General features: G+C 43.5%; 1 protein-coding gene across 1 annotated transcript; it reads right to left on the bottom strand.

Moving 5' to 3' along the window:
• Positions 1 to 3308: 3308 nt before the first annotated feature.
• On the bottom strand, positions 3309 to 25741 carry MTHFS (methenyltetrahydrofolate synthetase; the record flags this gene model as incomplete). Its single annotated transcript, XM_080351239.1, has 3 exons — positions 3309 to 3532; positions 22004 to 22268; positions 25604 to 25741. The coding sequence occupies 3 exons, from the start codon at positions 25739 to 25741 to the stop codon at positions 3309 to 3311; spliced, it is 627 nt and encodes a 208-aa protein (XP_080207365.1).
• Positions 25742 to 26898: the final 1157 nt, after the last annotated feature.

The following is a 26898-nucleotide window of genomic DNA, read 5'->3' as shown; positions in this document are numbered from 1 at the left end:
TTATAAATCCTACCCTGACAATCCAGCATGGAGAGATACAAGAGAGCAACCAGACAGCCCCGATTCCTCTCCGTCTTGGCAGCCTGCCTTGCTCCCCAAGTGCCATTTCATGCATAGCAAACGTAAATAATTCTGACGCACCCACCGACCCCCTAACCTTTGTGCTTCAGCAACACTGCTATACACTATCAAACTGACAGTGATTTCATGTTATGTGGCGAGGAGAAAAACCCTGAGCGACAGCAGCAAGGCTGGGGATGTCAAATGAAAGCTGTCACATTTATTTAGCTCCATGATTCTCAAGACAATATACATAAATATTGTTTTACTATCCCCAGCAGCCAAATGTTAAGAGCTGTCTGCACCAGGCAGGGTACTGCGGCTCCCCAGGCCTGGCCGACAAGCCTATGATCATGTCCTCCCGACCAGAACAGCCTGGCAAGAAATAAAGCACCAGCTCTTGTTCCCAATGATCCAGTACATTCAATAGTTTCCTCATCCTTTCCCGCTGGAGCTGTCGCCAAAAGGATGGTTTGGAGTGAAAGCCGGGGAGAATGGCTCCATGATGTACTGAAATGTCATCTACGAGATACAAAGTTTGGGGACACACGTTGCCTCAAGCCCTGAAATCCTCCAAAGCTCACATGCTTTTCCTATACCAATTAGTTCCAGCAACTCCAGTGAGCCCATGAGGACAAAGCCTGGTGCCATCTGCAGCTGTGCTGGACGGGGACGTGTATTTTGCATCCAAACTCTTGCTTTTTACTTTTTCCCCCTATTTTGAGCTCCCAAGCAACAAAATGTATGCCCAAGTCCTTGTGTCCCTCTAAGCACTGTGTTTCTGTACAGTTGTTAGTGCTGGCCCTGAAGTCTCTTCATCATATGCTGGTCTTTTTATGCACAGTTGTTCACCTGCTGTCACCTGTAGGGAAACACATACAAGTCAAGCCAGCCCTTATTCTAGTGAATAAATCACAGCTCAGACAGCAAGATCAAAAGCTAATCCAAAAGGGCCATAAAGTTTTGTGAATAAACTTGTATCTAACCGGGCAAAGAATAAAAATAAACAACCCCTCTTATGTAATGTCTCAGAAAAGCAAAGCCACAAGGCACAGAGACTTTGGATGAAAAGTTTGCTTTCGTGGTAGCCATTTGATTTATGTGGCACAAGGTATCCTAATAAAACACAGATTATAAAAATAGTATTCAGCTTTAAAGCCAAACATCATGGCTTTCCCTCAGCTTGAACATCGCATCAAGAGGTCATTAGCCTCTGATTATGTTCTGTTACACTGACATGGCTCCTTAATTTTGTGCCTAATGTTAACCAAAAACATGTAAACACGTCTCAGGATTCCAGGTAAAGCACCATGGTTAAACCTGGAGGCAGGACACCACTAAAAGTACCCACTAGTTTTGGTGAGGTGGAAGCAGGCAGCTTCTTGAATGAGGCCGGACTTAATATACGCATTTAAAACATTTTGGATCCAGGTTTCTGCTGTGAAAAATACCGGCTTTGATGTAGCTTTGTTGATGTCCAGGGCAGGCTGTGTCATATGGCACAGAGTCGAGCCCAATGTGATGGGTGAGCTCCAACAGCCTTGCAGACAAACCCAGAATCAGGTCTGCTACACACAAAGCCCGCTCCATCTTTTTGTGTTGTTGCTCTCCATGCACCAACAGAAGTTCGGAAATGAAGAAGGGATTAAAATACCACCAGGGCTGAGCTGGAGAATGCTGCAACAAACACACCGGCACCAATATGGTCATCACAACTCCTTCTTGCACGAACCTGTGTGAACACGTGAACGCATCTTACTCTGCATCTTTTCATTTGATGGAGTGAGCCAGTGTGATAAAGAGCTGGTGCAAAGTCAAGGCTGATCACCATCATTTTACTAAATAGTCCGTATTGTAAACTGCTCCCAGCTGTCTTGTTCAGGTTGGAGGCCCAGCAGGACAATGCTGAAAGTATCATCACGCCATCCATGTTAACGTAGGATGGAGAAGCACCAGGGAGCACAGCACAGAGAGAACTGAGTTGCTAAGCTGGTGTTAACTCCTGAGTAAGAGGGTTTAATCAGTTACTGTATTGGCAAAATGGAAATAAAACTGAATATAGGCATTTTGAGATGAAAAGGTTCATATGTACTGTAGGCAGAGTTTTGTTCACAGAGTTATTTCTGAGGAAGCCTTGAGCGCATTCTGCTCCAAGCTGGTCCTTGAGAATCCATGGAATTTTCAATGATGACACGGAGCAGTTTGGTTAAAATAAATGGACTGATTTATTGATTGAGAGGAGTTAAACATTCTAGAAAAAAAGTGAAGTTGCATTGAAGAAGAAACAGAAGCTTTTGACTGTTTGATTATTCCTGATTAGAAATCCTGTGTTCTGTTGCTACAAGCACAGCGTACAGAGGAAAACCATCTTCTTCCTCCCACCCAAAAGCTTACTCAATCCATTAAACCTGTTCCCTGCAATTCTTAGCATCTCTTTATCCTTTAAAATAGTATCCATGCTTCCCACAGTATTCAAGGACATTATAAATGTCCTATGTATCAAATTTAAATACTTGAATTAATTCTTAATATTATTTGGCAAAAAGAGTAGTTTTTCTCCAGACTGAGGACTCAACAACCACATTTTATACTACACTACAATCTTATATTTAGATAAAAGAGATATATATCAAAGCTATGGATTTTTTTTAATTATTTAACAGATACTTCTTTTATTATAAGAGAACTTCAAGGAGCAAAGTAAATAGACAAATTATGTTATACAATAAAATAATTTCAGGCTTTTTTCAATCACTCTTTTTTTCCCAGTTTACTATGGGACTTATCTGTCAGCTTCTTGTTTTGCTCATGGATAAACATACTATTTAAGTACTACGGACTTTTACTATAAGACATATCTACTTCTAACATTGGTCAAGAACTGTCATGAGTAGACATTTCAGTCTTAAACTGGAATAATAAAACCGTTAAGCATCAGGTAGCTTGTTCCTCAAAAGCATGATAAGGAATGATGCTCACCATAATAAACAGCCACAGATTCTTGTTTCTATTGATTCTAGAATAACGTTGCATACCAGATATTTGCTAATTAGAAGCAAAACAATGCGATCTTTGCTACTATTACCACATTTACACTGGTTTTTGGTTGGTTGGTTTTGTTTGTGTTTGGTTTTGCTCAAACACAAATAGTCTATTTTATTGTTCCCAAAGTCAATGAAAAAGTCGCGGTTGCTGGATCTGATGTTTTTGCTTGGTCACTCTGCAGGTGGGTTGGTATCAGAGTATTTTCAGGAGTCTTCATAAAGGACTTCATCTATTTGAATATCATGTTCTGCTGCAGGCACTGATTCACAAATCTGTTCCTTAAAAGCCAAGGCAATCGTGTAAGGCTTTCCACTGGGATGTTTCATACATCTTTCGAGATAGATATCATAATACCCTTTTCCTCTTCCCAATCTGTTGCCTTTTTTGTCGAATCCAAGGCCTGGCATGAAGATAAGGTCAAGACCCCCTGTCGAAAAATGAAATAAACATTAGTGGATGCACTGTGGATTTCCTGATGGCTTGACTACATCTGCAAAAATGCAAGCTTTGTGTTTTGCAAAATGCTCCCCTCTCTTTGATCAGAAGAAAAATACTTTGAATACTAAACCTGTAAATTTACATTTTCATCTTATCAATTGCATACTAGATCAGTCACAAAATAATTAGACCTTGAAAAGCTAGACAGAAAAAACCCCTACCTTATAACAAATTTATTTTATCGTTTTAACCCCACACTTCCAAATACTAATGATTATGACTCTAAATCCAGGCAGAGATTGAACTCAAGGAAATTAAATGCAGGAGGAATCAGAAAATCAGATGAACTTCAACATCAGACACAATAGAAAAGGGAAAAAGAATGAAGACGCGTGAGAGCAAGCGCATCTTCCTGACACAACTGTAAGATGTCATGAACCCCCACTTAGCCTCCCAAAACCAAAGAGCCTTGAATACAATATATTCTCAAAGTGGGTATTTGCCCTCTTCTGTCGAGATCAAGACCTGAAGGCTCGTCTCTTCATGACATCAGGTTCCTCTTCTCCCAGATGACTTTTCTTCCTGAGCCTCCTGTTCACTGTTGCTCCAGCAACATCCTCAGGAATTCTGCTCGCTGTCCCCAATACTGGGACGTATGGGCTCCCCAAGACTCTGATTAGAGCTCAAAATCAGTTAAAAACCAGAAACAAGCTGCATGAGCTGCCAATCATCTGGCCAAAACAGAACCAGCCAGCTGGTGAAACCCTGACAAAAGACCCCACCAACCAGCTCCCGATAAAAAGGCAAGACCAGCTAAGCCCAGGCTTTGTTCCTACTCTGTGAAGGGATGTCAAGGGCCTCATGCCAGGTAGCCAGCTACAATTTACACTCGGCTGCCCACTCATGTCAGAGTTAAGTCACATCACTGCCAGGTAGGCGAAGACACACTGAGTGACCAGCAGGCACAGGGGCAGCCAGCGAGCAGATCCCTGTTACTCATGCAAGGCTTGTTTGTTTAGTGTGAGAAGTCTTGCAAGGACATCCTCTAAACAAATGAGCTTGGCTGGCCGGGTGCTGACCGCTGAACCCAGGAACATCCCACTTACTAGTTTCACAATGCACAGAAAGTCTTTTGTTGCTGCTGTAGCGGACAGACACTTCAGGAAAGAAGGGCATGAACAGTAGTGCAAAGCCAGCGCAGACTAAAACGCAGCTGACATGAGTCTGGAAAGAAAGCAAATACTGCATCTCAGTCCACTGTTTCTTCCCTGCTTCCAAGAACGGTACTTAGCCTTAAGCAACTTTTCTATAACGACCTTGTGCTCCTTCACCAGGGCTGGGATGTGTCAGGTATTTTTCTGCTTCTCCTATGTCCAAACCAACTCCTGCTGTTTTGGACTGAGCTGCTCTCACTACATCTAGAAGAGGAGTGATGCCAAACATCCAAGGGGATGTATGGGAGCATGTACTGGAAGAGCCAGAGCTAAGCAGAGTTTTCCAGTTTCCAAGGAGTTCCATCTGAGATCACGTATCAACTCCGAACTCAGCCTGGAACAGCATGGTAAAAGTTCTCATAAGACCAAATCATCTGCACACACTTGCCGGGCTCCTGGGCATTTCCTTCCACTGTTCATCGTTCAGAGAAGAGTCACTGACATGAAGGCCCATCCATCATGACCTGATGACCTAATTAGAACATTGATATAAAATATGCAAGGCAACACAGTTTGAAATGCTTAGAGAAGACCAATCTTGCAAATCCAGCATCATACAGTTAAGAAGCATGGGTTTTTTAAAGAAGTCAGGGGAGTCAGATGAGGGAATTAGCTAAAGGGCAGACCACAGAATATTACTGGTTGAAATTAAAAGGAGTCTGAGTGTTTTACCACACTGCAGTCGGCTTTTGACTCATAGGACAACCAAATGGCAAATGGCAAACAAAGAGGAACAGAAGCACAAGGGCAGGAGTATGATCTCACCTGAAAAGAGATGCCATTTTCACGGCATCACCATGTCCATCATGTTGGATGTACCGTATCCCCTCAGTTTGCAAGTTAAAATATATATTTGCCAATTGTCAAGCCTGCAGACTAGGACCAGCTCATCTTCTCCCCGTTAGCATGGTCTGCAAGAGGTTCTGCAGATCAAACCCTCCTCGAGTTACTCCTGTGCACACTGCTTATTCTCTCCATAATTTGCCTCACATCGGTTTTATGCAGGTGTCCCAGAAATCAATATCTACTAAACACTACCATTGTACAGAAAGGAACACACGCTGCCTTACACTTTTTTTTAGCTGTTTTCACTCCATGTGGCTCTCATGGCAAAAAAGTAGGAAATATGTGCAGTCGCTACTGCTGGCAGGTAAGAATGCCCACAAAGGGCAAATCTGCAGAGCATTTCTCCTTACATTTGTATTACAGACAGGGAGAAAACAAGTCAGAGGAAGCACTAAGGAAAGAGGGAATCAGCAGGAACAGTGCAGGGAAGAAAGATATTTTCTGTGTAGTTTAACTGATAGCACCAGGCACACTCGAGTGAATTTAGATGTATTAAAGCACTTTGTTTTCTTCTGGGTTCTCTGAAGAAACAGAGACTGTTTTAATGCGTCAGCTCCTCTATAATCATGGATCTTTATGCCGAATAACTCGAACAAGCTTGCGCAAATCTCAATATGAAAAATCCTGCTGTAAATACTGTAATAGTTACCCTTATACTTTTCTTCCACTGGAGCACTGTGATACCGACTGCCTTTGCTCTGACTCACAACGTGCTGTCTGATTCCCATGCAACTCACACCACATAAGATTTAAGTAAAATGCCAAACAAGAGTTTCAGTAGAAAAATAACACCGCTTCCCTACATGGAGACTTAAAGCAGTTCAGGCAGCATTAGCCCCAAATCCTACCCCAGGATCTCGAATGAATGGCAGAGAGCTGCGTGGAGAAAACGTTTCCCTGCCGCATAACTGGGGGAGCAACAAAACCTCTTGCGGTGCCTGCGGCAGCGCGGGGGAAGAGCTGTCACAGGATGAGAGGTGACACACAGATGAGACCAAGATTGCAGACACAGATGAGACCAAGATTGCAGACACATGAGATTACTATCAGCAATGAGAGTACATCAACAGGATGGCAGGTGAGGGTAAGAACATCTTACTCCTCTTGGCGCTCATGCTCCCAGGCCCTTCCAGCCCCGCAGGACCACTACTTGCCACTCGGGATGCCCTGCAAGCTTGGTCCATTCCCACATCCTCCTCCCACAGCCCGCTCTGTGAAGTGGCATCCTTGTCCCCAAGGGGACAGGGCAGGTATTTGGGCATTAAAACACCACATCAGTGTTTAGTGCCTTGTAATACAGCCTACAAGAGGTCTTATGATCACCTACTTCTATCTCTTTCCTCATAATGTCCACTGTCCCCCATGTGTCCATAGTCATTAACTGTTGGCTCTTGGATCCCCAAGGGTCCAGAAGCCCGGGAAAGAAAACCGAGAAAAGCACACTCACAGTCATGAAGGTTTTTGCTATAGGCAACCTGTGCTGCTTCTGGAACATTTGCACGTGGTCTGCAAACTGCTAAAGGCTGAAAACACAGTCTTAAGCAACCTCAGTCTGGGCCTTCTATATAGAGAATATCAATGCTTGTTATAAACTTTAATTAAGCCACTTGGTATCCCAGGAAGGTTGGCAATAATAAAGACAGTCACCTAATACTTGCTGTATCTCTGACATGAGCTCTTGTAGCAACAGCTCCTTCAACTGTGTAGCACCATGTGTGAAATAATATACCCTGACGTATCTATCAATGTGGGCATACAGCCACGCTGACACGGCCACACAGGTTTCATTTATACTGCTAAATACAGCAGGGCCGGAAAACAAATTGATTTACTGGATCACGGGTGGTCAATCCTGTTTAATTGTCAGCACGCAGCCTGGCACTGCTGGTCCAAGTGACACCCACGCCTGCTCCAGGGGACAGGATTCCCACCATAGCAAAGACAGGACAGTATGGGTCTGGCTCCTTCCACCCCGGGCAGTCCTCCTACACCAACAAAACCAGTTTTGCTCCTCCAGACACAGACACAGGCTTTCCTGCCACATGCCAGAATATGCAACGCAAATCCTCACACAGACGCTACCAAAATAATGCTGTGATGGTCTGCGATAAGGCCTCATATTATTAAAGATGCTATGAACTGGGGAAAAGATTAAAAAATAAATGAACAGTATTACCTTAGGCCCATAGAGGCATCACATGAGACCAAAAAAGATCAAGTTCTGTGTAGTGTGGACTAGAACAGTCTGTGCCACTTAGCCCTGTGTTACTTAGTGTAAATACAGTTGTAGCTTCAGAACCTGCCATGTGGGTGTACAGGCATGCTCTATTTGCACTGACTTGCATACATCTATGTAGACATACCTTATGTCATAGAGAAGTGAACTGACTTGCCCAAAGACTCAGGAAATGTGTAGCAAAACTACACTCAAAATGCAGGTGTACAAGCTGTGTGTCCTCTGACTTACCCAGCAGACCAAAACTGCAGCATCCTCTCTCTGGTGTTTTAAATAGGAATATGCGGTTTCAATTCCTCCAGGCAGCTGCAGTGAACCTCCTCAGTTCGGCAGTGCATTTCTCATTACCCTTTATGATGATATCAGGTTTGATTTGTTCCCCAGGGAAGGATTTTCTCCTTGCACCTCATTACCTCTCTTCTCCTTAATCTGATGTTCCTATTTGAAATGCCAGGCGGCATTTTCAGAAGTGTTCTTGACAATGGTTAATTACAGACGAGTCCATCAAACAGCACAGATACAGGTCATAGAAAGACTGCTGGGGACTTGTCCTGTGCTCAGAAGGAGCAGCCAGTATGGCCCCTCTCCTCCCAGGTTTGAAGGGGCTCCATCAGTGCATTGCCACCTACCATGGGGGTCATTCATCTCCCCCTGAACAGCTAGACAGTCCTAATGGAAGAGGAAACTGAAATAATCTGTCATCCCACCTTCTTATCCCTCACCATCCCTTGCTTTGTGGACACAGCAAAGCACCTGGGAGCCATCAAAGTGGGAGCCAGGACTCTTTTGATCCTCACCTCCAAAGCACTTACAAGAGGATGAGGCACAGGCTGAGCTGCAGCAGCTCCTGCGTCCCTCTGAAGAACCTGCTCATAAAAGTCACACTCACAGCACAGACACTTTTGGAGCTCAGGCCAACAGGAGCAGGTCAGCAATCGGCTCTGCAAGCCACCCCTGCTGCTCCTCACTGCAGCAGTTGTGCAGTTTGAGCTTCTCCCTGAAGCACAGAAGTTCGTGCATCATTTACAATGTCCCCACAAGGATGTCTTGACCCTCCCAGACTGGTACCTTGGTCACAAATGAGTTTTTAAGCAGCTGGGTTTTTTCCATGCATAGCTCACTCTGCACTGGTAGCCAGGGACTCCTCGTGCTTTGCTGGGATGTAAACGATCACGTTAAAGTGCAGAACCAGAAGAACCAGGATAAGAACAGCTTTCTGGTTAAAGGAAAGGAGTGTTTATGGTGTTACGTATGGCATAAACAATGTCAGATCAGTCTACACACAACTTGCATGGAGCTGACAAATATTGGAAAGCTGTTCATTTACAAGGAATGAAAGCTTACTCTGATCCTTTTCTGATCTAGCAGGAACCACAATGGAGAAAACAAACAAACAAACAGCAACAAAACACAAACCCTTTGGCAGGAGCACCTTACTTTTCAGAATGAAAAGGGTGCAGTGACCACCTGCTGCCCCTGGCACAGAAGAAGAAATTATCTCAGTCACTTGACTCTAACATTGAAAGTATCAGTCTTGGTGACATGCAGTGTATAAGCCAATGAGTTGGAATAATTCAGAAAGTTCTAATTAATTACAATTGTTACTGTAACTTTCATTATTGTCATCATCATCATAGTTCGGCCCCTTGGGTAGGTGTTAGCTTCTCAACATATCCTCTATAGGGCACAGATCATTGTCTTGTTCTGTATTTACACAACACCTAACACTGTGGTCTGGATTAATCACCAGACTTGGGGGAAAACAGCTCCACAGAAGTAAATATTTCAATTATGCTGCAGCAAAACAAATCCCTTCCCCTTTATGACTTGTGTTAAGCCTTCTCTGCAGAATGCCCCGGGTGCCCCTCGCACTGCTCCTGAAGTTGGTATTTCCTTCCAGATAAAACTTTGCTGCCCTTTGGAAAAAACCTGCCCTTGGTCTCTGCTATTACACACTTGCCTTGGTATAAGGTCAAAAAGGGAAATGCCAGATCTGTCACTACAGGCCTAAATCAGACCCTACTGGGGTACGTACTTCTAGAAGCGCTGGGATTGCTTCCAGATGAAACCAACTCCTTGTCCTGGCTAAGCCCTGGAGAAGCCAAATAGTGTTATATCTCCAATCAAATGAGCAAGGGGACAAAAGCATTACACTTCACTGCAATTAATAAGCATTTGAAAAAAAAAAGTTATTCATCCAAAACGAGTGATGCTGATTTCTTCCAGTAACACAGGGGACTGCAGACATGAACAGTTACATTGCTTAACTTTGCCACAGCCAGTCTGCTAAAAGGTAAATACAAGCCCTTAAACAGAAAGGAAACTCTTATTCGATAATTCCTATTTGCTCAGATAATACAGGCTTTGAAAATCAATACCAGAAGATCAGCATGAATCCTCATCTCCTTGGAAACCCAAGTTACAATGCAAAGGATCAGGTCCTCGGGTACTGTACATCAGTGTTGCGCCATCAACTCCCCTCTGCACTGACCTTGGGAACTACATGGAAAACATCCCGGGTTACTGACATCAGTTTGAGAAAACTCAGTTCTGTAAATATTTGTTGCTGGTTGTTCATAAACAGCTCTCCTCTAGTGCTTTTCTATAGCGCTCACTCTGTAGTCTCCTCAAGATCCCAAACAGTCACTAACATGACTACAAGCTGTGTTTTGTATCAGATTGAAAAACCAGCCCATTCTAAACCGCAGTCAGTAGCTTTTCCTCCAGGTGCTTCCCCTGTGTGCACACCTTTCATTGTGCACTGCCGCAGCGCTTCAGCAGGACTCACTGTCTTCTAACCATTCATAGACACCTGTTGCTTTAGAAGAAAAGCCAGAGCTTTATATCCAGCACAGGCTAGCCAGGCACAGGAATCAAAAATCAAAGTATCACATTCAAATCCCATGGGCTCTATCCACAGTCTCCTGTTACAGGGCACACTCTGAGGCCCCCATGCTAATTAATGCTCAGCTCATCCAGGGATAAACGCTTTTAACACAAGGGGCAGCCATTCACTTGATTTTAATTCCTATTTGTGTATAGGAATTGCAGGCACCAGGAAGGTTTTGTGTCCTTTTGTCTTCTAAAAATCTTTTTACCCACTTCCATTGATACCCATAACCCACTAATCTACCTTTCACACACACACAGACGCCAAGCAGACTGTCTCCTGCAATCCAGTGCCCAAATGGTCCACTGGCATGACCGAGACAGCTTCTGTTATTACTTCAATAAAATATTTTGCAGAAAATAGAACCATCAGCAGAATCTACAAACAAGCACCAAGCAACTCAGCGTTTATCGGTCTACTCATCCATGTCAGTGCTCTGTGTCAGCATGAAACATCGGTCTCCACAGTTCACATTTGCCCTTCTGAACTACAGCACAATAAAATATTTATACTTCTCCCTGAGAAGCGAGATGATACCCATCAGTCATACAGGTTTAAAACAACGGAGTGGCAGCCGCTCTTCCATTATTAAACCTGCAAAACACACTACTAAAGCTATCTGACCAGCTTCTGTGCTACTAAGCTACAATCAAGCAAACATCCCGCTATTTTGAATTCATTTAAAACAAAATCTTATCAATTTAGTGCCGATGCATTTGAAAGGTAACGTGCACTGCACAGCATCAGCTGTGATATGTCAGCCCCGCATGAAAAAACCCTCTTCTGCCTGCTCCAAAAAACAAATATCCTTTCATGTGTCATCAGGGAAGTTACTGTAGAAGGGTTAAGACTTGGGTTCAAATTCTAGCTGGTTTCACAACCTGGCAAGACTGTGTGAGGCTGTAACCACACACTCATTTCCCCTGAGGTTTAACTTACACTCAGCTGAGGTCTTGTGTCTCATTTTCAGAACTTGCCAAATGTCTACCCAAAAGAAACTTTGAACAAGTGCTTTTCTATTTCACTATTATTCATCGAGTCTGCGTAAGTCCCGTAAATAAACCATAATCACTCAATGCCACCTACAAAAATGTCTGGTTTTGCAAACTCAGAGGAAATGAAAGAATTGCTTAAAAATTTAGCTTTAGTTATCAGTGTGTGAAAAATGACTTATCTGCTCCTGATATTCAGATATGTGAGCAGAGTTAGAACAGTCTCATTGGGAAAACATAGGCAACGGAAAATGTTTGGTTCAAAGGTCTGCACCTGGGTTCTCCTGCCATTTTAAACCACCAAAATACTCTGAAACAAGATGTACCACAGAGCAATTCCAAAGAGAGGACAAAAGGCATTAGAGCTACTTCAACACATCTTGTTAAATCAGCATCTGCAAATCCTCTCCTTTAGGGAAACTCAGAAGACATTGGTGCTTGAACTGTTTATGTCAGGATTGTCCTAACACTGCTGCAGCCTAAAATACCAGGACCTCTGTGTATCTTTATGTATCTTTATTTTAAGATCTTATCAGCTACACCTCCCATAGTGTTTGTCTGAGCACTTATTTAAATACTTCCACTCATACATGTGCGCTACTTCACTTCTTCACTCTCAGTCCTCTTTTGCATGTTGCTGTCTGGATATTTTTAAATCAAAATACAACAGAAGTGAATCATTTGGGGATTTTTTCAATACATCATGCATCACTATCGATATTTCCAACGCGCTTTGACTCACTCAGCAGATTGCCTATCATAAAATATGCAAAATTGCTTGTGAAATGTAAACAGTTAAGACATCCAACTTCATTGGCGCATAAACCTGACTCCTGTGGGGAGTCACAGCACTCCATGGAACATCAGGCACACTTACAGGCAGGGCTTATTGAACATGTTTAGCTGGTTTAGAGGCAATGGCACCTCCAGTGTCAGTGCCAAACGTTAACATCACAACAGCTGGGAAATCCAGCTTCTTCCATCACAAGGTTTCTTTTGTATTTTTAAGCTTGCACAGCTTAAAAAACCCAACTCTCTCTAGAATCCTCCACGTCCCTTACTCCAGCCCCTGATTTTTTGGAGACATTAGGCTGGATCTCTTGTTCTCCCATGTGCATAAGTACAATGCCTGGATGAGATTTTAATGACAGGAAAGCAGCCTAAAGGACACCAATGCTCCACAGTAAATGTATGGAATACTGACACCTGCCGGCAAAGGGCTTCATGTCACTCCTGGACAGAAACTCGCTCTCCATCTACACCCCAAAAAGCGGATTCCCACCTCACATGCACAACAACCAGCGTAAGCAGGAACTGGGTCCAGTTGTGATGCCAAACACGAAGAGCAGGAGCTCCCCTTCCACCGTGAAACTGCAGCAGGAGGCCCCTGCTCCCTGAGAGCCAGTGGCTCTCGGCCAGCTCCAAGGAATTTCCCACCGTACAGGGGAAACGACGGTGTATTTTGAATCTCAGCAAAGACAGCGGGGATTAACTGTGCCAGGGAGACAAATCTCCTGTAGCTGGAAAAGTGCTGACCTGATTTAATAGCCCACTAAGTTGGCAGAAGACCAATCCTAGGAAAAAGGAGGGAAGGAAGGAGGGAAGGAGGGAGGGAGGGAGGGAGGGAAGGAAGGAAGGTGGGAAGGAAGGAAGGTGGGAAGGAAGGAAGGAAGGAAGGAAGGAAGGAAGGAAGGAAGGAAGGAAGGAGGGAAGGAAGGTGGGAAAGAAGGAAGGTGGGAAGGAAGGAAGGTGGGAAGGAAGGAAGGTGGGAAGGAAGGAAGGAAGGAAGGAAGGAAGGAAGGAAGGAAGGAGGGAAGGAAGGTGGGAAGGAAGGAAGGTGGGAAGGAAGGAAGGTGGGAAGGAAGGAAGGAAGGAAGGAAGGAAGGAAGGAAGGAAGGAAGGAGGGAAGGTGGGAAGCAAGGTGGGAAGGTGGGAAGGTAGGAAGGAAGGAAGGAAGGAAGGTGGGAAGGAGAGAAGGTGGGAAGGAGGGAAGGTGGGAAGGTAGGAAGGAGGGAAGGAGGGAAGGGAAGAAGGAAGGAAGGAAGGAAGGAAGGAAGGAAGGAAGGCAGGCGGGCAGCAGGAAAAAGCTGCTTCCTCTCTTGTTCTCCAGACTGTCCAGATGATGTGCACAAAGGCACTCAGATGCTGGCTCTTCCTTTCCAAAAACGAAAATAAGGGGAGACAAAAATGTCTGTTTGGGTTAATTATTGCAGCCAGAGATATTTGCGTGTTTGCATTTCTCTGGTATGAGTTTGTTGTACAGACTCGTGTCACACTCCTTGTCTTTGCTTCTGAGAGACTCTCGTCTCTAGGAAACAGTATGAAGAAAATGACAGTGCTACTTTTTCACATTCACCGTAGCAAAATCAACCCTGTTAGAAACAAACTACTTGAGAGTCGCTTGCAGTGAATTTAAAACCCTTGCTGATGTTGCTTTCATTTCTCTTTAAACTTTAATTGATTACAGCAGAAGTAATCTTTTTAGTTGTTTTGCTGAGTGCAAGGAGAACGTTTTCTGCAAGAAGGCAAACATGGATGTGACACTTAAGATGATTACAAGGAAAAGCACTCTTTTAAAACCTTAATGAACTTTATGAAAGCAAAAAGCTGTAGTGTTCCAGAGCTCTCAGCCTTCCAGGTTCACCGCAGGACACACTGGCACGGGCGCTATTAAAATCAAACCACACAGTGTTGACTGTTTAGTCTGCACCAAGGAAATTCAGGACATAAGGACACCAAAGGGCGTTACAAAGTGATGCCACATAGACACATCAACTTTTGCATTTCAGAGCATTCTTCCAAAAGCCTTTCAAAGAAAGAGACTCTTTGTGATCTTGCCGTACCTGTTTCTAAACAGAAGCACTGAAGAAGCTCAGCTAAAAGCGTCTGCATCCACCTGGCTAATTGGGTGCTGATTGTTACTAAGCTATGAAGCTGTTTCAGAGGTGTGGAAGCCGGCACAGACAGCCAGGGGAAGGGCAATCCCAGGGGAAGGGCGATCCCAGCACCCAGGATGGAGTCCCACATCTTTCAACTGAAGGCTGGGATGCAGAAAAACCCTAAAGGAAACAGTTGCTGTCACAGCTGGGTCCAACACCTGAAATCTTTTATTTCCAAGCACACATTTCACTAGCTCTACCTGTTACAGAACATGCCAGACAGAATAATGTAAAATTATTTTATGGATCTTTAATACTAGAATAGGCATTTTTGTAATGATGCGTCACTGTGGGATACCTGCGTGGAAATCAGGAAAAAGGAACTGCCCAGTGAGCTGATTTGAAAAGCAGTGTTACAGTATATTCAGAATTAACCTCTACAGTGCCACTACATATATTTCGCAGTATTTCTTTTTACTTGTGGATAAAATTTTCTCTTAGGCATCTTTTTCTCCAAAATAGCATCAGAGAGATTGCAAAGGTTGAAAGAGCAACGGCTGTAACTCTTACAGATCTGGAAAAGCTTTTATATGAGAATAAGAAAACAGACAAAGTTTGGAAGAAAGAAAATACAATAGCTATAATGCAGGTTTAACTAAACAATGAATAAAAAGAAAGTAAATCAAACATCTGTATTTACTTCTCACAGAAGAAAGAGGTATCACTTGAACTGAAAGCAGCAAATTTAAAATGAATAGAAGGAACATAATATTTCACACATCACCGGAACATAATATAATATTAACATAATAAGGAACATAATATTTCACATTACAACTAACTAACCAGAACAACTCACAGCTGTCAGAAGGCAGTGGAGCCAAGGACTTAATACAAATAAAATTAGATGCTTAGAGGAACACTGAATGCCCACAGATCGACAGAAACCAGAACCTGTGTGGAAGGGGATAACGTGGGGGCTGCAGCTGCAGAGATAGGAAGAAATTTCAGTTATTGCTCCATCGCTACAAGTTGTGAGATTCCTGACTCCCATAAAACACATGACCTGGACTGGATGCCCGGTGCTCCAATCCTGCCCTGCGTGGGGGGACGTGTCCTCTCTGCACAAGGAGACCCATCACCAGAATGTTAACGCCTCACTTGCACTGAATTTGTTCTCCTTATGCGTATCAAAGTCCTATGGCTCATTGTCTCCAAGCAGAAGTTCATTCCCAACTTTAAATCATTTCATTAAAAAATAAATTACATTAAGAGCTAAGCCTTGATTTTCAATTTTGTTTCGTGCCATGCTCTCAGGTTTTCTTTTTTAAGACCAGTGTAAAAAGATTTTAAATTATAATCTATCCCTTGACATATATTGTACTTTAAGTTTTAATCGAGTCTCCCAGAGGAAAAGAAAATCTAATAGCACCCTCAATCACTTTACAATCTTGTTTGGGCTATTTTTTTTTTTCTTCATAAGCAGTAATATTTAACATCTCTGCTTTTCACCTATCCATATTTCATTTATTCCAGATACATTCCAATCTACAAATATCTCATTTAAATATTCATTGTTACCCCTGAGCATTATTTACTACACGTCTTTTTTCAGAATGATTAGCATCATTTTGTATGGTCCCATTACGCTTTCATGTACAACATCCAATGGAGGTGAAGTCACATATTAGACCTTCCCTGTGCTTCAAGATGCAGCATTTCCTCCTCACACTGTTTTTTATTTCTAAACTCTAATGCAGTTCATATTTCAAAACCTTCCCATTTCTGGTGCATCTTTTTTTTGGAGGGGGGGTGGGGTGTCCCTCCCATTATCTTTTTTTACATCCCATTTTATTTTGCACCTGTAAGTTAAACCTATTCCTCTTAAGGTTATGTTGCTACCACTTCAGTCACAGTTCTTAAGAACTGTGTTAAAAATTGGAATAACTAAGAATACTGATGGCATCACAAGGCCATCAGTCCTGGCAGCAAACGGAGCCTCTTTGAATGTATGAATAAATAGCAGGAGTTTAAAGACGGGTGAAAAAGAGCCGCTGCAAACTAAAATGTTTCTGCAGGGCAGATCCCAATGGCAAAGTTTAAAATAGAGCTAATGGTCACTTGGGAATAATTTCAAACTACTTGAAGTTGTGTGGAACTGTATCCTAGATGCAGCCAGCATTTGCCTCGCAAGAGGGTCACACTTCCCAGAACAAATAGCCCTCATAAAGCAAATACAATCCATGCAGGCAAGCTGGCCCTGGCTGTCCCTCCTACCAGCATGTTATTGTAATTTATGTAACAACAAGTCTCAAAGTGTTCTGGAAGTTATTAAGGGCAAAAAGATCTAACTGCCCAAACCTCAAAAGCCAACATCCAAAGGGTTATGTGAAAATGAAGCAGCAAGAAGTCGCTGCTAGACATACATTAGTATTTCTTCACCTTGTCTGAAATGCAGCTCTTTCCTTATTATTAATTATAAATATACTGTCATTTGAAGCATGGGTTATCTAGTTAACATTTCACTAATTATCTTGAAGGTACAACACAAATATTGTGATCGGCAGGCTGCCAGATTTCCAGCATTGAAAACGCCAGAAGTCCTCAAACTAAATTACAAAATACAAGTTCAGCTCTTAATATATTCATTTCTGGGAGCAAAAAATACATTATGCTTTCATAGAGTAGTAGCAGATTATTCAGAATTCCCCATTACATATAAGATGCTATATTTTCAAGTGCTGCCATTTTTCAGCCTGGGTATTTATGCCAAACTGAGGGGAGGGTTATGCTTCTTTTATTTCAGGCAAAATGGTTCACTGGTTTCTAAGAACAAACCGAGCAAAAAGCAACGATGGGAAAAGCTCTGTTGCTCCATGCTTTGAGGCAAGAACTTGAAATCTTGCTTGCAGCACCCTCCATGTCAACGATGTGGCTTTAGCCCTGTTTAAATGCATTTGAGCTGGACTTATTGTTGTACATGTTTGAAAACCTGCCACTTGCACAGTCTTAGGAAAGACGTGTCAGGGTGAGCGCTGGGTGTCTCTGAAGATGCCACCACCCTCTGCAAACCGCTGCTGGAGTCTCAGCGGCATGGGTGGCCCCATGACTCTCTCTAGGAACCAGTGCCAGTTTCCAGGGGACATTCCCTCCATTCTTGGGGACATTTCCACCCCACATGCATTGCAGTGATACGGCCGCATTATAAACTGGATCCACTCATCTGGGTTAAAAAAAAATCCCAACTAAAACAGGGTGGAGAAGAGGAGGAAAATAGCCTTCATATAGAGCAGCAAGCTGATCCAGCTTACCACAGGGCAGGCAGGGATGTGCGGAAAACACAAAGAGGCCAAACTCCTTAAGCCACTATTGCTGCAAAGACAGGGCACACGGAGCTGCAGGCTCAGCTCCTCCTGCCAGCCCCGCTACAAACTGCCAGCACTTGGAAGGACTTTGATTTTGGTGGCTGCTCCTCGTCCCATTGACAGGGGCAAGACTGGGAACTGAAACACGGAAGGAAATGAGGACTGAAGTTTCACAAAGATATTTCTTTTTTGGCATGTCACTCGTTTACGCAACACCTCATCACCAGCTTCTACCAGCCCTTCTGTTCATCAGTCCAAATCTGAGTGGTGGTCCTGTCTGAGAGAAGAAGAGCCTTTTACTGGTGATGCGTTACTTCTAACCAAGACCATTCTCCCAGTATAGCTCCCAATGTGGCTGCTGGGGCATCTGCGTTGGGACAGGAAAGGAGCCAGGGGGGACCAAGAGGAAGAGGGCAGCTGCTTATTTAATCAGGCACTGCCCAAAAGAAACAATCACACAACAATGCCATTTGTGCTGTTTAGTACAAAAAGTACTGTTTAACAGACAAGTTCTTCTAAGCCAATATAAAAGAGAAAGAAGCCAGCACAGCAGGGAAGGAAATGAGTAAACTGGGAGGGGGAATCTTGTATGCGTGGAAGCAGACAAGTGAAAGAAGACAAAGCAGATGATCTCCTCCCTTTTGGCAGGGGTGAGCTATTTATGTTGGCCCAGCTGGCCCTGAAATGACGGGCTCAGACTGAGAGCAGGACGAATTGGGGAACATGGTCAGAAGGGTCAGAGAAGGACACTCGGAGAGGGACACTGAGATGGGCTGGGCAAAGCAGAAGAATGGAGAGGGGCACTATGCGGGTAGAGAAGTTAAAGCTTGGAAAAGGGATCTAGCCCAATGATGAGACAAGCCTGGGAAATGATAATTTTGGAGGGAACAGAGAAGAAACTGTAATGTTTGGAAAAACAAGCAAAAGAGTCTGTGTTCACTGGGGGCAGCTCCTCTGCAGAGCCCAGACTGCAACCAGGATCCTGAGCCTCTGCTGCTCCTCTACCAGCAAATCTCAGTTAACACCTTTCAGTCATTGAACGCTGTAGTGATGAAGAGCCCATACAGCAAGGTTTGAATAACACAGAGTAAAAAGGGCCTGCAGCTCTAACCTGGACAACAGGGAGAAAACAACTGAGCACATACTTGTTAGTGGCATTCATTAAGAGCAAGCAGTCTTCATCTTCTGAATCTCTGAACGAGCAGCTTTGCAGCTGGGCTCATCTTTAAATGAGCCCAGATCCAACAGGCAAGGACTATGTAATAATATACATAAAGACTGGAGCAGAATTTGCACAGATAAAGAGGCTGAATTAAGTTTGTACACATAACCCCATTTCTTAGTAGAGAACCTCACAACACATTAGAGTAAGCAGATTCATAGCCATAATTTCTAATAACCCTTCATTTTTCAGCCAAAGAAAAATATCTAGGCCAAAACCCCTTTCCTATCAACTAGGTGAATGTTTTAAAAGTTGTCTATAATTTATTGCACCACTTCAACTACTAGGCAGTACTTTAGTTCAGTTATGAACATTTAAGCATATTTACTTGGGTCCAAGACTTCCAGCTGAGATCCGTCAGTCCAAACTTGGCCACTTGCCTCCTTTCAAAGAAGCCACCTCCAAGCATTTTACTCTATGGAGATACTCAACCCAGTCCATTTTTTTGAGTCCCAGTAAGAATAATCTCTTTTTCAGAGGAATAACTTAGCTTTTAACCCCTAGTTCTCAAAGCAAGTTTAAGTAATAATAAATAACATTACAAATGAGGAAACCCATGTCCAGCCCGCTGAATCACACCGCCTCCCTAAACCACATTGAAATTAGAGATGCTGGGGAAGTGTCCTTTAAATTTCTGTAGGAGTCGTGATAAAAAGCAAACAGGGAGCATGGTTTTATCTGATTTACTCCTTCCAAAGTTGCACAAGGTACCTACAGTCCTGTAAACAATTGCTGCAACCTGCCTGAACTTTCACCAAAACTATTACCTTGGGCAAAACCCAATACCGGTGCACCTTGATACTTCTGGTGGGCAAGGATACAAATGGGAATTGCTACCTATGAAGAAAATGTACCACTGGCTTGCTCCAAAAGTTGTCTAAATTTTCAGCAGGTATGGCTGGAAATGAACCAAGTCACGCACCCACGTACAACCCTACTCCAAACAAAATAATTGAATATATTCCACCTTTGTTCTTTCTGTTACTGTGTCCACTTAGCCTAAAGAAATCAACTTCTCATCTGACAATTACTGTCACCACGCATGGCAGAGAAGATGACAGACTTTCTACTACCAAAAGTGCAGTGACCTTTGCTTTTACCAACAAGGTGTAATGTGGTGTACTGCCAAGATGAAAATGGGTAAAGACCAATCCAACAGAAAAAGGACCAGCTCCAAAAGGAAGAGTTAATGTCTGTTCAACATAACTTGTGAGTACTACCAAAGACTGGGAAACTCTCTGCCAAAAATATGCCTAGTCTTATACTTGAGCTATTCTTCACAATGAGCATGTCTGAAGTTTTAAGGACAGTGTGAATTTAAGCTTTTTGTCATGCAAAATGAATACACCCAGAAGTGACATGACTTATTTATGTACCTGCAGGGTATTTCTTGGAAATTACATTGCAACTTATGCCAGCAATGGGAACATTACTACTAGAACACCATATTATCTCCTTATAACAATGTAAATGCCTCAGATCACCACAGTATTTGATAACATCACAGAGATAAATGTTTCATCCGTGCATAATTCCAACAATGGAGGAAGGATGTAGTAGCAAGGCGATTTGCATTCCTGCAAATGTACCCAAGTTCAAAAAATTTAATAATTGACATAAAAAATACAGCAAAAGGAATTTAAAGACACACCGAAATGTAGATATAACATTATTGAACATAAAAAAGAAACAAACACAGTGAAGTGTTCTGGGAAAGTACATTGGCATCCTAAAGCAAGCATGAGGCCAAGTGCAACCAGAGTCACAGAAATGTTACGTCCCTTTGTCAAGCATTAAAAAGCTGGTGAGTCTGTGAGGTGCAGAAACTGGCTGCATGGTGAACTGCCACCTAGAGAAAATTGTCGCAGACTGAGGTTTCAAGCATGAGTTCAACATGAGTTTTCCATTAATAACATTGAAGATTTCTGCAGATGTTTCAGGAAGATACTAATGTGTTTACAAAAAGAATGTAAATAATGATTGCAGAAACAGAAAAGGTTAGTTTGTTTACAAGTTTGTACAAGTCGGAGAATCTTAGTTTAAGAAACAGAGAGGTTATTTTGGAACAAAAACACACATCCCACTAGCTACATCTAAATTACCTTTTAACTTTTCAACCCTATGAAGAATCCAGTGTCAGAGACAGCATTATAAGATGAAAATAAAAATGTGAGAGAATAATGAGGGAAAAGACTTTGCAACATTCATCCAAGCCTATGAGAAAGTCCTTTTATTTTCTGTCTAAGGTCTCAGTCTGGAGAGCTGTTCTTCATGGGCAGGCTCTGTAACAGCACTGTGATTCATCCATGCAATACAATTTGCAGGATCAAAGATTTCAGAAAATTCTCATGTCAGCCTACAGGCATCACCTGAAAAGTTCCTCTTCTTTCAGGCAGCACAAGCTAAAGTTCTCATAGTGCATCCTAAAACTGTGAATCCCCCATGACTTTCAACAGCAACCCAAGACACTCCCAGCAAGCTCCTGTCTCTGTTGTGAGCCCCTGTGTTGCACTTGGAGAGACTGCACTGAGGACGTCCATGAACGTGGAAGGTGATTTATCCAGAGGGCTGGGTTACCTTCAGCTGGATCAACTGTGCAGCCTTGCTCGTGTTCTGCTGGCACACCACCGGCGTGGCACAGGGTAGCGAAAAACAGGCAATAGAAACTAGCAACTGCTGACATTGACATAAGCACCTCTACAATGTATAAAACCCATGCGTAGTGTTTCATTTCACTCTTGCTATCAGGTTATTTCCTACTGGCCTCCAGGCTACTCCTGCCCAACAACCCCACATGGCAGGAAGGAAATACTCACCACCAGCCAGAGCCTCCTCTCTGGTACTGTCATCATCACTGGGCTGAAGGATATTCCAGGATGTCAAAGTAAATGAAGAAATGTCTTCAGCTGATGATATCTTCAGCATGTCCATGTGAGTGCCGAGAGGGTCGTAACGTGGGATGAAACACTCTTTGCCTTGCTTAAAAATGTCCCTCATGATTTCTTCTGTCTGGATTTCATCTGGCGTGCTCAGGTAGATTGCAATTCTTTTGGATTCTTGGTACTTGGGATGGCCAATCACCTACATGGGAAATTGATGCAATCAGCTGATGAAAAGTTTACTAAGAGATCCACTTACTTTATTTTAAATAAACACGCGGCTGCAGTGAAATAGCAATTGAAAAGGGTAGAGATACAAACTACCATGCATCAAAAAGAGAATAAACTGACTTTGTTTCCCACTCTAACATCAGCAAAATCAAAATAGGCAAATTTTTGCACGCAGTGATCAAAACATTGTAACACAGGTTTGGGTCAGCAAGAAACAATTTTGGACAATCTTCTGATCCCTTAAATATTTCTGCCGTAGAGTGCAGACATCCTCAAATGCCCAACATCACGGGAGAAAGATGCTGCAGGTCAGAACTGCCGGCTTAAGCAAGACATGAGGTTTTTGCTTTCCTTTTCTTCCATCCTTTCGACATGCTGCAGCTCTCAACTGGGCCTGGGTAGAATGAGAAGCACATCGATGATAATAACTCAAAAGAAAATTATCATCAGAGCAGATGACTGCAGAGCACCAAGTCTTCCAAGACTAGGTCTCTCTTTTTTTAACCTCAAATGCCTTCCCTACAGCAAGTTGTGATACATGACTTCAAACGTCACCTGCTTCTAATAGGTGATCTTATTACCGCACATTTTTCAAAGCTTGAAGGAAAGGTGGCCTTGCCATTTTTTTTATTTTCATGAGGGCTTATAAAAGCTTAAATATAGGAAGGAAAATAAAAAACACTTGTATGGTGAAAAAGTGTTAAGAATTCATACCTCACTACATCTCTTCCCAATTTCAGATTGAATACCACATTAACATTTGAGAGGAGGTTTTTAGAAGCTTGTCTGCTCATTCTCCAGCACCTAAAGATTTTGTTACTTAGATCTGGACAAAACAAATGTGTCCCTTCCCATTTAAATGTGATTTATTCTTATTCTACACACTTGTAAAAAAAATCTCAGACAATGAGAAACTGTGCTTATCTACGGAACAGAGAGCACCAAATCCTCTGCTCTTGCTTGCGTAACTGTGGAGTAACTTGCTCTTCTGAGCTGTAGCCTTTGCCCTGGCCCTGTTCTAAGAGATAAATGCCCCTCTCCAAGTTTAGATTTGGGTCTTACTCCTTTTTTTTTCTTTCTTTCCAGCACAGCAGTTAAAAGCCCAGCTGAAATATTCAGAAGATGGATATATTTTTGTAAGGAAAGAAAAAAACAACACTCCAGACTGAATTATGGTAATGTGTTGCCTGGCCATAGAAACGTCTTAACAATTCAAAACCATATTTTACTTTCTTTTGTAATTTGCCCAACCTTACACATAGATTTTTCCAACTAAGTGATTAAGCTCTTAAACAACAGAATTTCCATGGTAGCTTTTGACTGAAAGAATGGACCATTTAGTCAAATTGCAGACTCCAGACAATGCCTGTGATTCATGTTGCTGAGGGTCTCCAGAGCTGAATCTTCTCATGGGTTTGGAGCAGAGAGAAACTCAGACAAAAACCTCTCCTCTTTCAACGTGGTGCTGTGGGCACCACACACGTCCAACCTGCTCTGACGTGCCCAGTAACACATTGGTTATGCCGTACAGAAAAAAACGAGGTTGAAGATGTAAAACCACATGCTAGCAGGAAAACACAATTTCAGGTATTTTCAGAACTGTGAAGATGAAGCTATGACTCGGAGCAGTTTCTGAGAAGAGTGAAAAAATTTCCACGCTTAACAAATATTATCTGCCCTTTGTTCACCAGCTGATGGCTATTTTTGTGGAATCAGAGCATGCAAGCAGCATGACTTCAATCATGAACATAAACGTTAAAGAAGAATAATCATCCAGAAGCTAATTAAATACTAGGGGCTAGGTCAGCCTGTGAAGCAATTTCACTTTGAATTTAAAGATCCTTTTGAGATGAGTTTTATGACTAAAAATATTGTTCGGGTATTATAAAATAACCTACTCACTTGTATTAGCTGCAGGCACTGCTATATGTTATAAAGCTACAATTTTTTGCCTTATCCATCTTCCAAATATCTTCTCAGCATTTTCAAAAATTTCTTCACGTTTGCTGTATTAACCTCCCGTAAGGAAACCAGCTCTATTTTCTGCCACTCGCGCAATGCCACTCTGTCTCAAGCAACCTCAGGATTTTCAATTTGTGTCAGATTATTAACATGGTAAGATAACATCGATTTATATGTCATATATCCCGATGCCTTCTTTCAAGCAAAACAAAAGCTGGATCTTTTAGTGTGCTCTCACTAGCAGAAATGAGGGCTCTGTTGCTGAGTTTATCAGCTGCAGTCAAAGGGTGAAGGCTCCTAAAACTTGGCTATGACATGGGCTACGTGCTTATAAAGTTGTCAGAGGACTCTGCATTTTTGAAAAGGATGCGTGCCAGTATTTTCTAAAAACTGAGAGATTTAAGTCTAGGATGTGTTATTGCTAAAATGCATTTTCATGACAGGAACACGTTTTGTTTTAAAAAGCATTCCCAATGAAGAAAAAGCTTACATGAGTTCCAGTTATACTTGCTGTGATCTAAAGCTTCTGTGCTGCCACCACACTCCACTCATAAAGCGGCTACACATTAAGTGAAGTCTACAAAATTATTTGAGATCCTCTGGCAGGAAAATAACATTATAAATGTAGATCATCTAGAAGTACCCCCTGGTGCTGAAAAAAAAAAGGGGAGAATGTGCTATATTACATGCAGTGACTGCAAAATACAATTTTATTGTGTTTATTAAGATGATAGAATGCATCTATATAAAAAACTTGTAACCCAAACAGGACATTTCAAAAGTACACGCTGATAGCATGCTGTGCTAGGATACCAGTTAGGTGAACCCTGCTGGATATCTCTTAAAGTATAGAAAATACATTAGCCATGAAATGGCACAGAAGAAATATCACTGAAAGATACAGGAGGGAAACGACACCCAGTTAAACAAAAGGCCAAATCTTGGCAGGCACCAAATTTTTATATGTATTGCAAGGAGCTGGCCGTAAAGCTGCCCCGATGTGACACCCTTGAGACAAAAACCTCCGTGGGGCAAAGAGAAAGGCGCCGCTTTGCGCTTCCCGACAGTTCGCGTTCAGTTTCCCCCCCGCACATCCCTGCCCACGGCGGTCACTGCCCATGAGCAGCCATGGGGGCGGGCGGGGCCAGGCGGAGCTCACACCCCGCGCTGGGCGCGCAGGCCCCGGGGGAGCCACGGCTGGAGAGCCGCCCGGTCCCCTGCGGAGCCCGGGAAGTCCCCAGCGGGCTTCCTCGGCCCGGCCCGCGGCCTGGCCCGGCCCCGCGGTGCTCCCGCCGCCCCCGGGCCCGCTCTTCCCGGAACCGCCGTGCCGCGGCCCGCACCCACCTTGCTTGTCAGCAGGCGGGACTGGCGCTGCTTCTCGGCCGCGCCCAGCGCCCGCAGCCGCTGCTGCAGCGCGGCTCGCAGGGCCTGCTTGGCGGCCCGCACCGCCGCCATGTCGCCGCGCTGCCCCGCCGGCTCCATGTGCCGAGGGAAGGCGGGCCGCGGGGCTGGCCTCGCCCTCCCGGGCTGGGCTCCCGGGGACGGGCCGATTCCGGGAAGGGCCCCGAGTCGGTGCTGTGGGGCCTGGGCGCTGCCATCTCTGCTTGGTCCCAGCCACCCGTGAGGGTGCTGGAGGGACAGCCCGGGCCCCACCAACTCCCTGGCAAGGACCATCTTTACTTTTGAGTGGTGTAGATTACAAAGAATTTTCCCTTTCCTAGTTTTGTTGTAGAAAAGGAAGTTATATTTCGGCGGGATATGTTGCCCAAACGGTTTCATATCCCCATGGCATCCGCAGGGAGCCTGGACTGTGAGGGATGTGTGGGGAAGGAAAGGGTACAGGTGACATTCACAGGGTGGCTTGGGACGCTGTCCCAGCCCACAGGTGTGTGACCTGCACAGCTGTGTCCAAAGGGCGACAGACACCGGAGGCTTCGTTTTGGTGCATTTAATGATCCGACCCGCCTTGAAGTGCAGAAAGGGACGTTTCTACAGAAGAACGGTTCTTTCCATAAACGTGTTCTAGGTGGTGTTTGGTGACATCTCAATTTAGCCGCTGTGTGCATTAAGTTATCAGCTGTCCCACTCTGCACGTCTTTGACCTCGTGTTTCGCTCTAGAACGCGGCGTCGTGCTCTCCTGTGTGTCACCTGGCAGCCGTAGGGATCCCTGGAACAGCGGGACGCTGCTCCGTGTCATGGACAGATAACTTCTTGACAATTAAAGCGTATCTATACTATATAAAAAGACTTAGCTAATAGTCCTGTTAGCATCCAGGTTGTGCATGTCATCACTGTTCTTCTTGCTCTTAAATGTGGAGCAAATGGAGGTGTTGTCCTGGTGAAGATAATCTGGAGCCCTCTGGATTGGTAATGATCCAGGTTTCTGTTTAAGCCCAGGCCTTACCATGAAGGCAAGGACTAAAATCATTGCATCTCCTAGATTTTGAAAAGGCTAGGCTAGGTTAGCCTTTGATATTTAACTTTAAAATTGTACTCGCTAGCATAAAATAGGTTACTAGATTAGTGTAAAAGGAAGTGAATGTGGTATTAATAGACTGGTGTTAGCCACTACAGTATGTGCTTATAACAGTGCACAAAAAGGAACTAAATAAGAATTGCTGTTGTTTCCATGAAGACT

The sequence above is a fragment of the Nesoenas mayeri genome, assembly GCF_963082525.1.
Source record: "Nesoenas mayeri genome assembly, chromosome: 11".
Taxonomy (NCBI): Eukaryota; Metazoa; Chordata; class Aves; order Columbiformes; family Columbidae; genus Nesoenas; species Nesoenas mayeri.
This window is presented reverse-complemented; position numbering and strand designations above follow the sequence as displayed.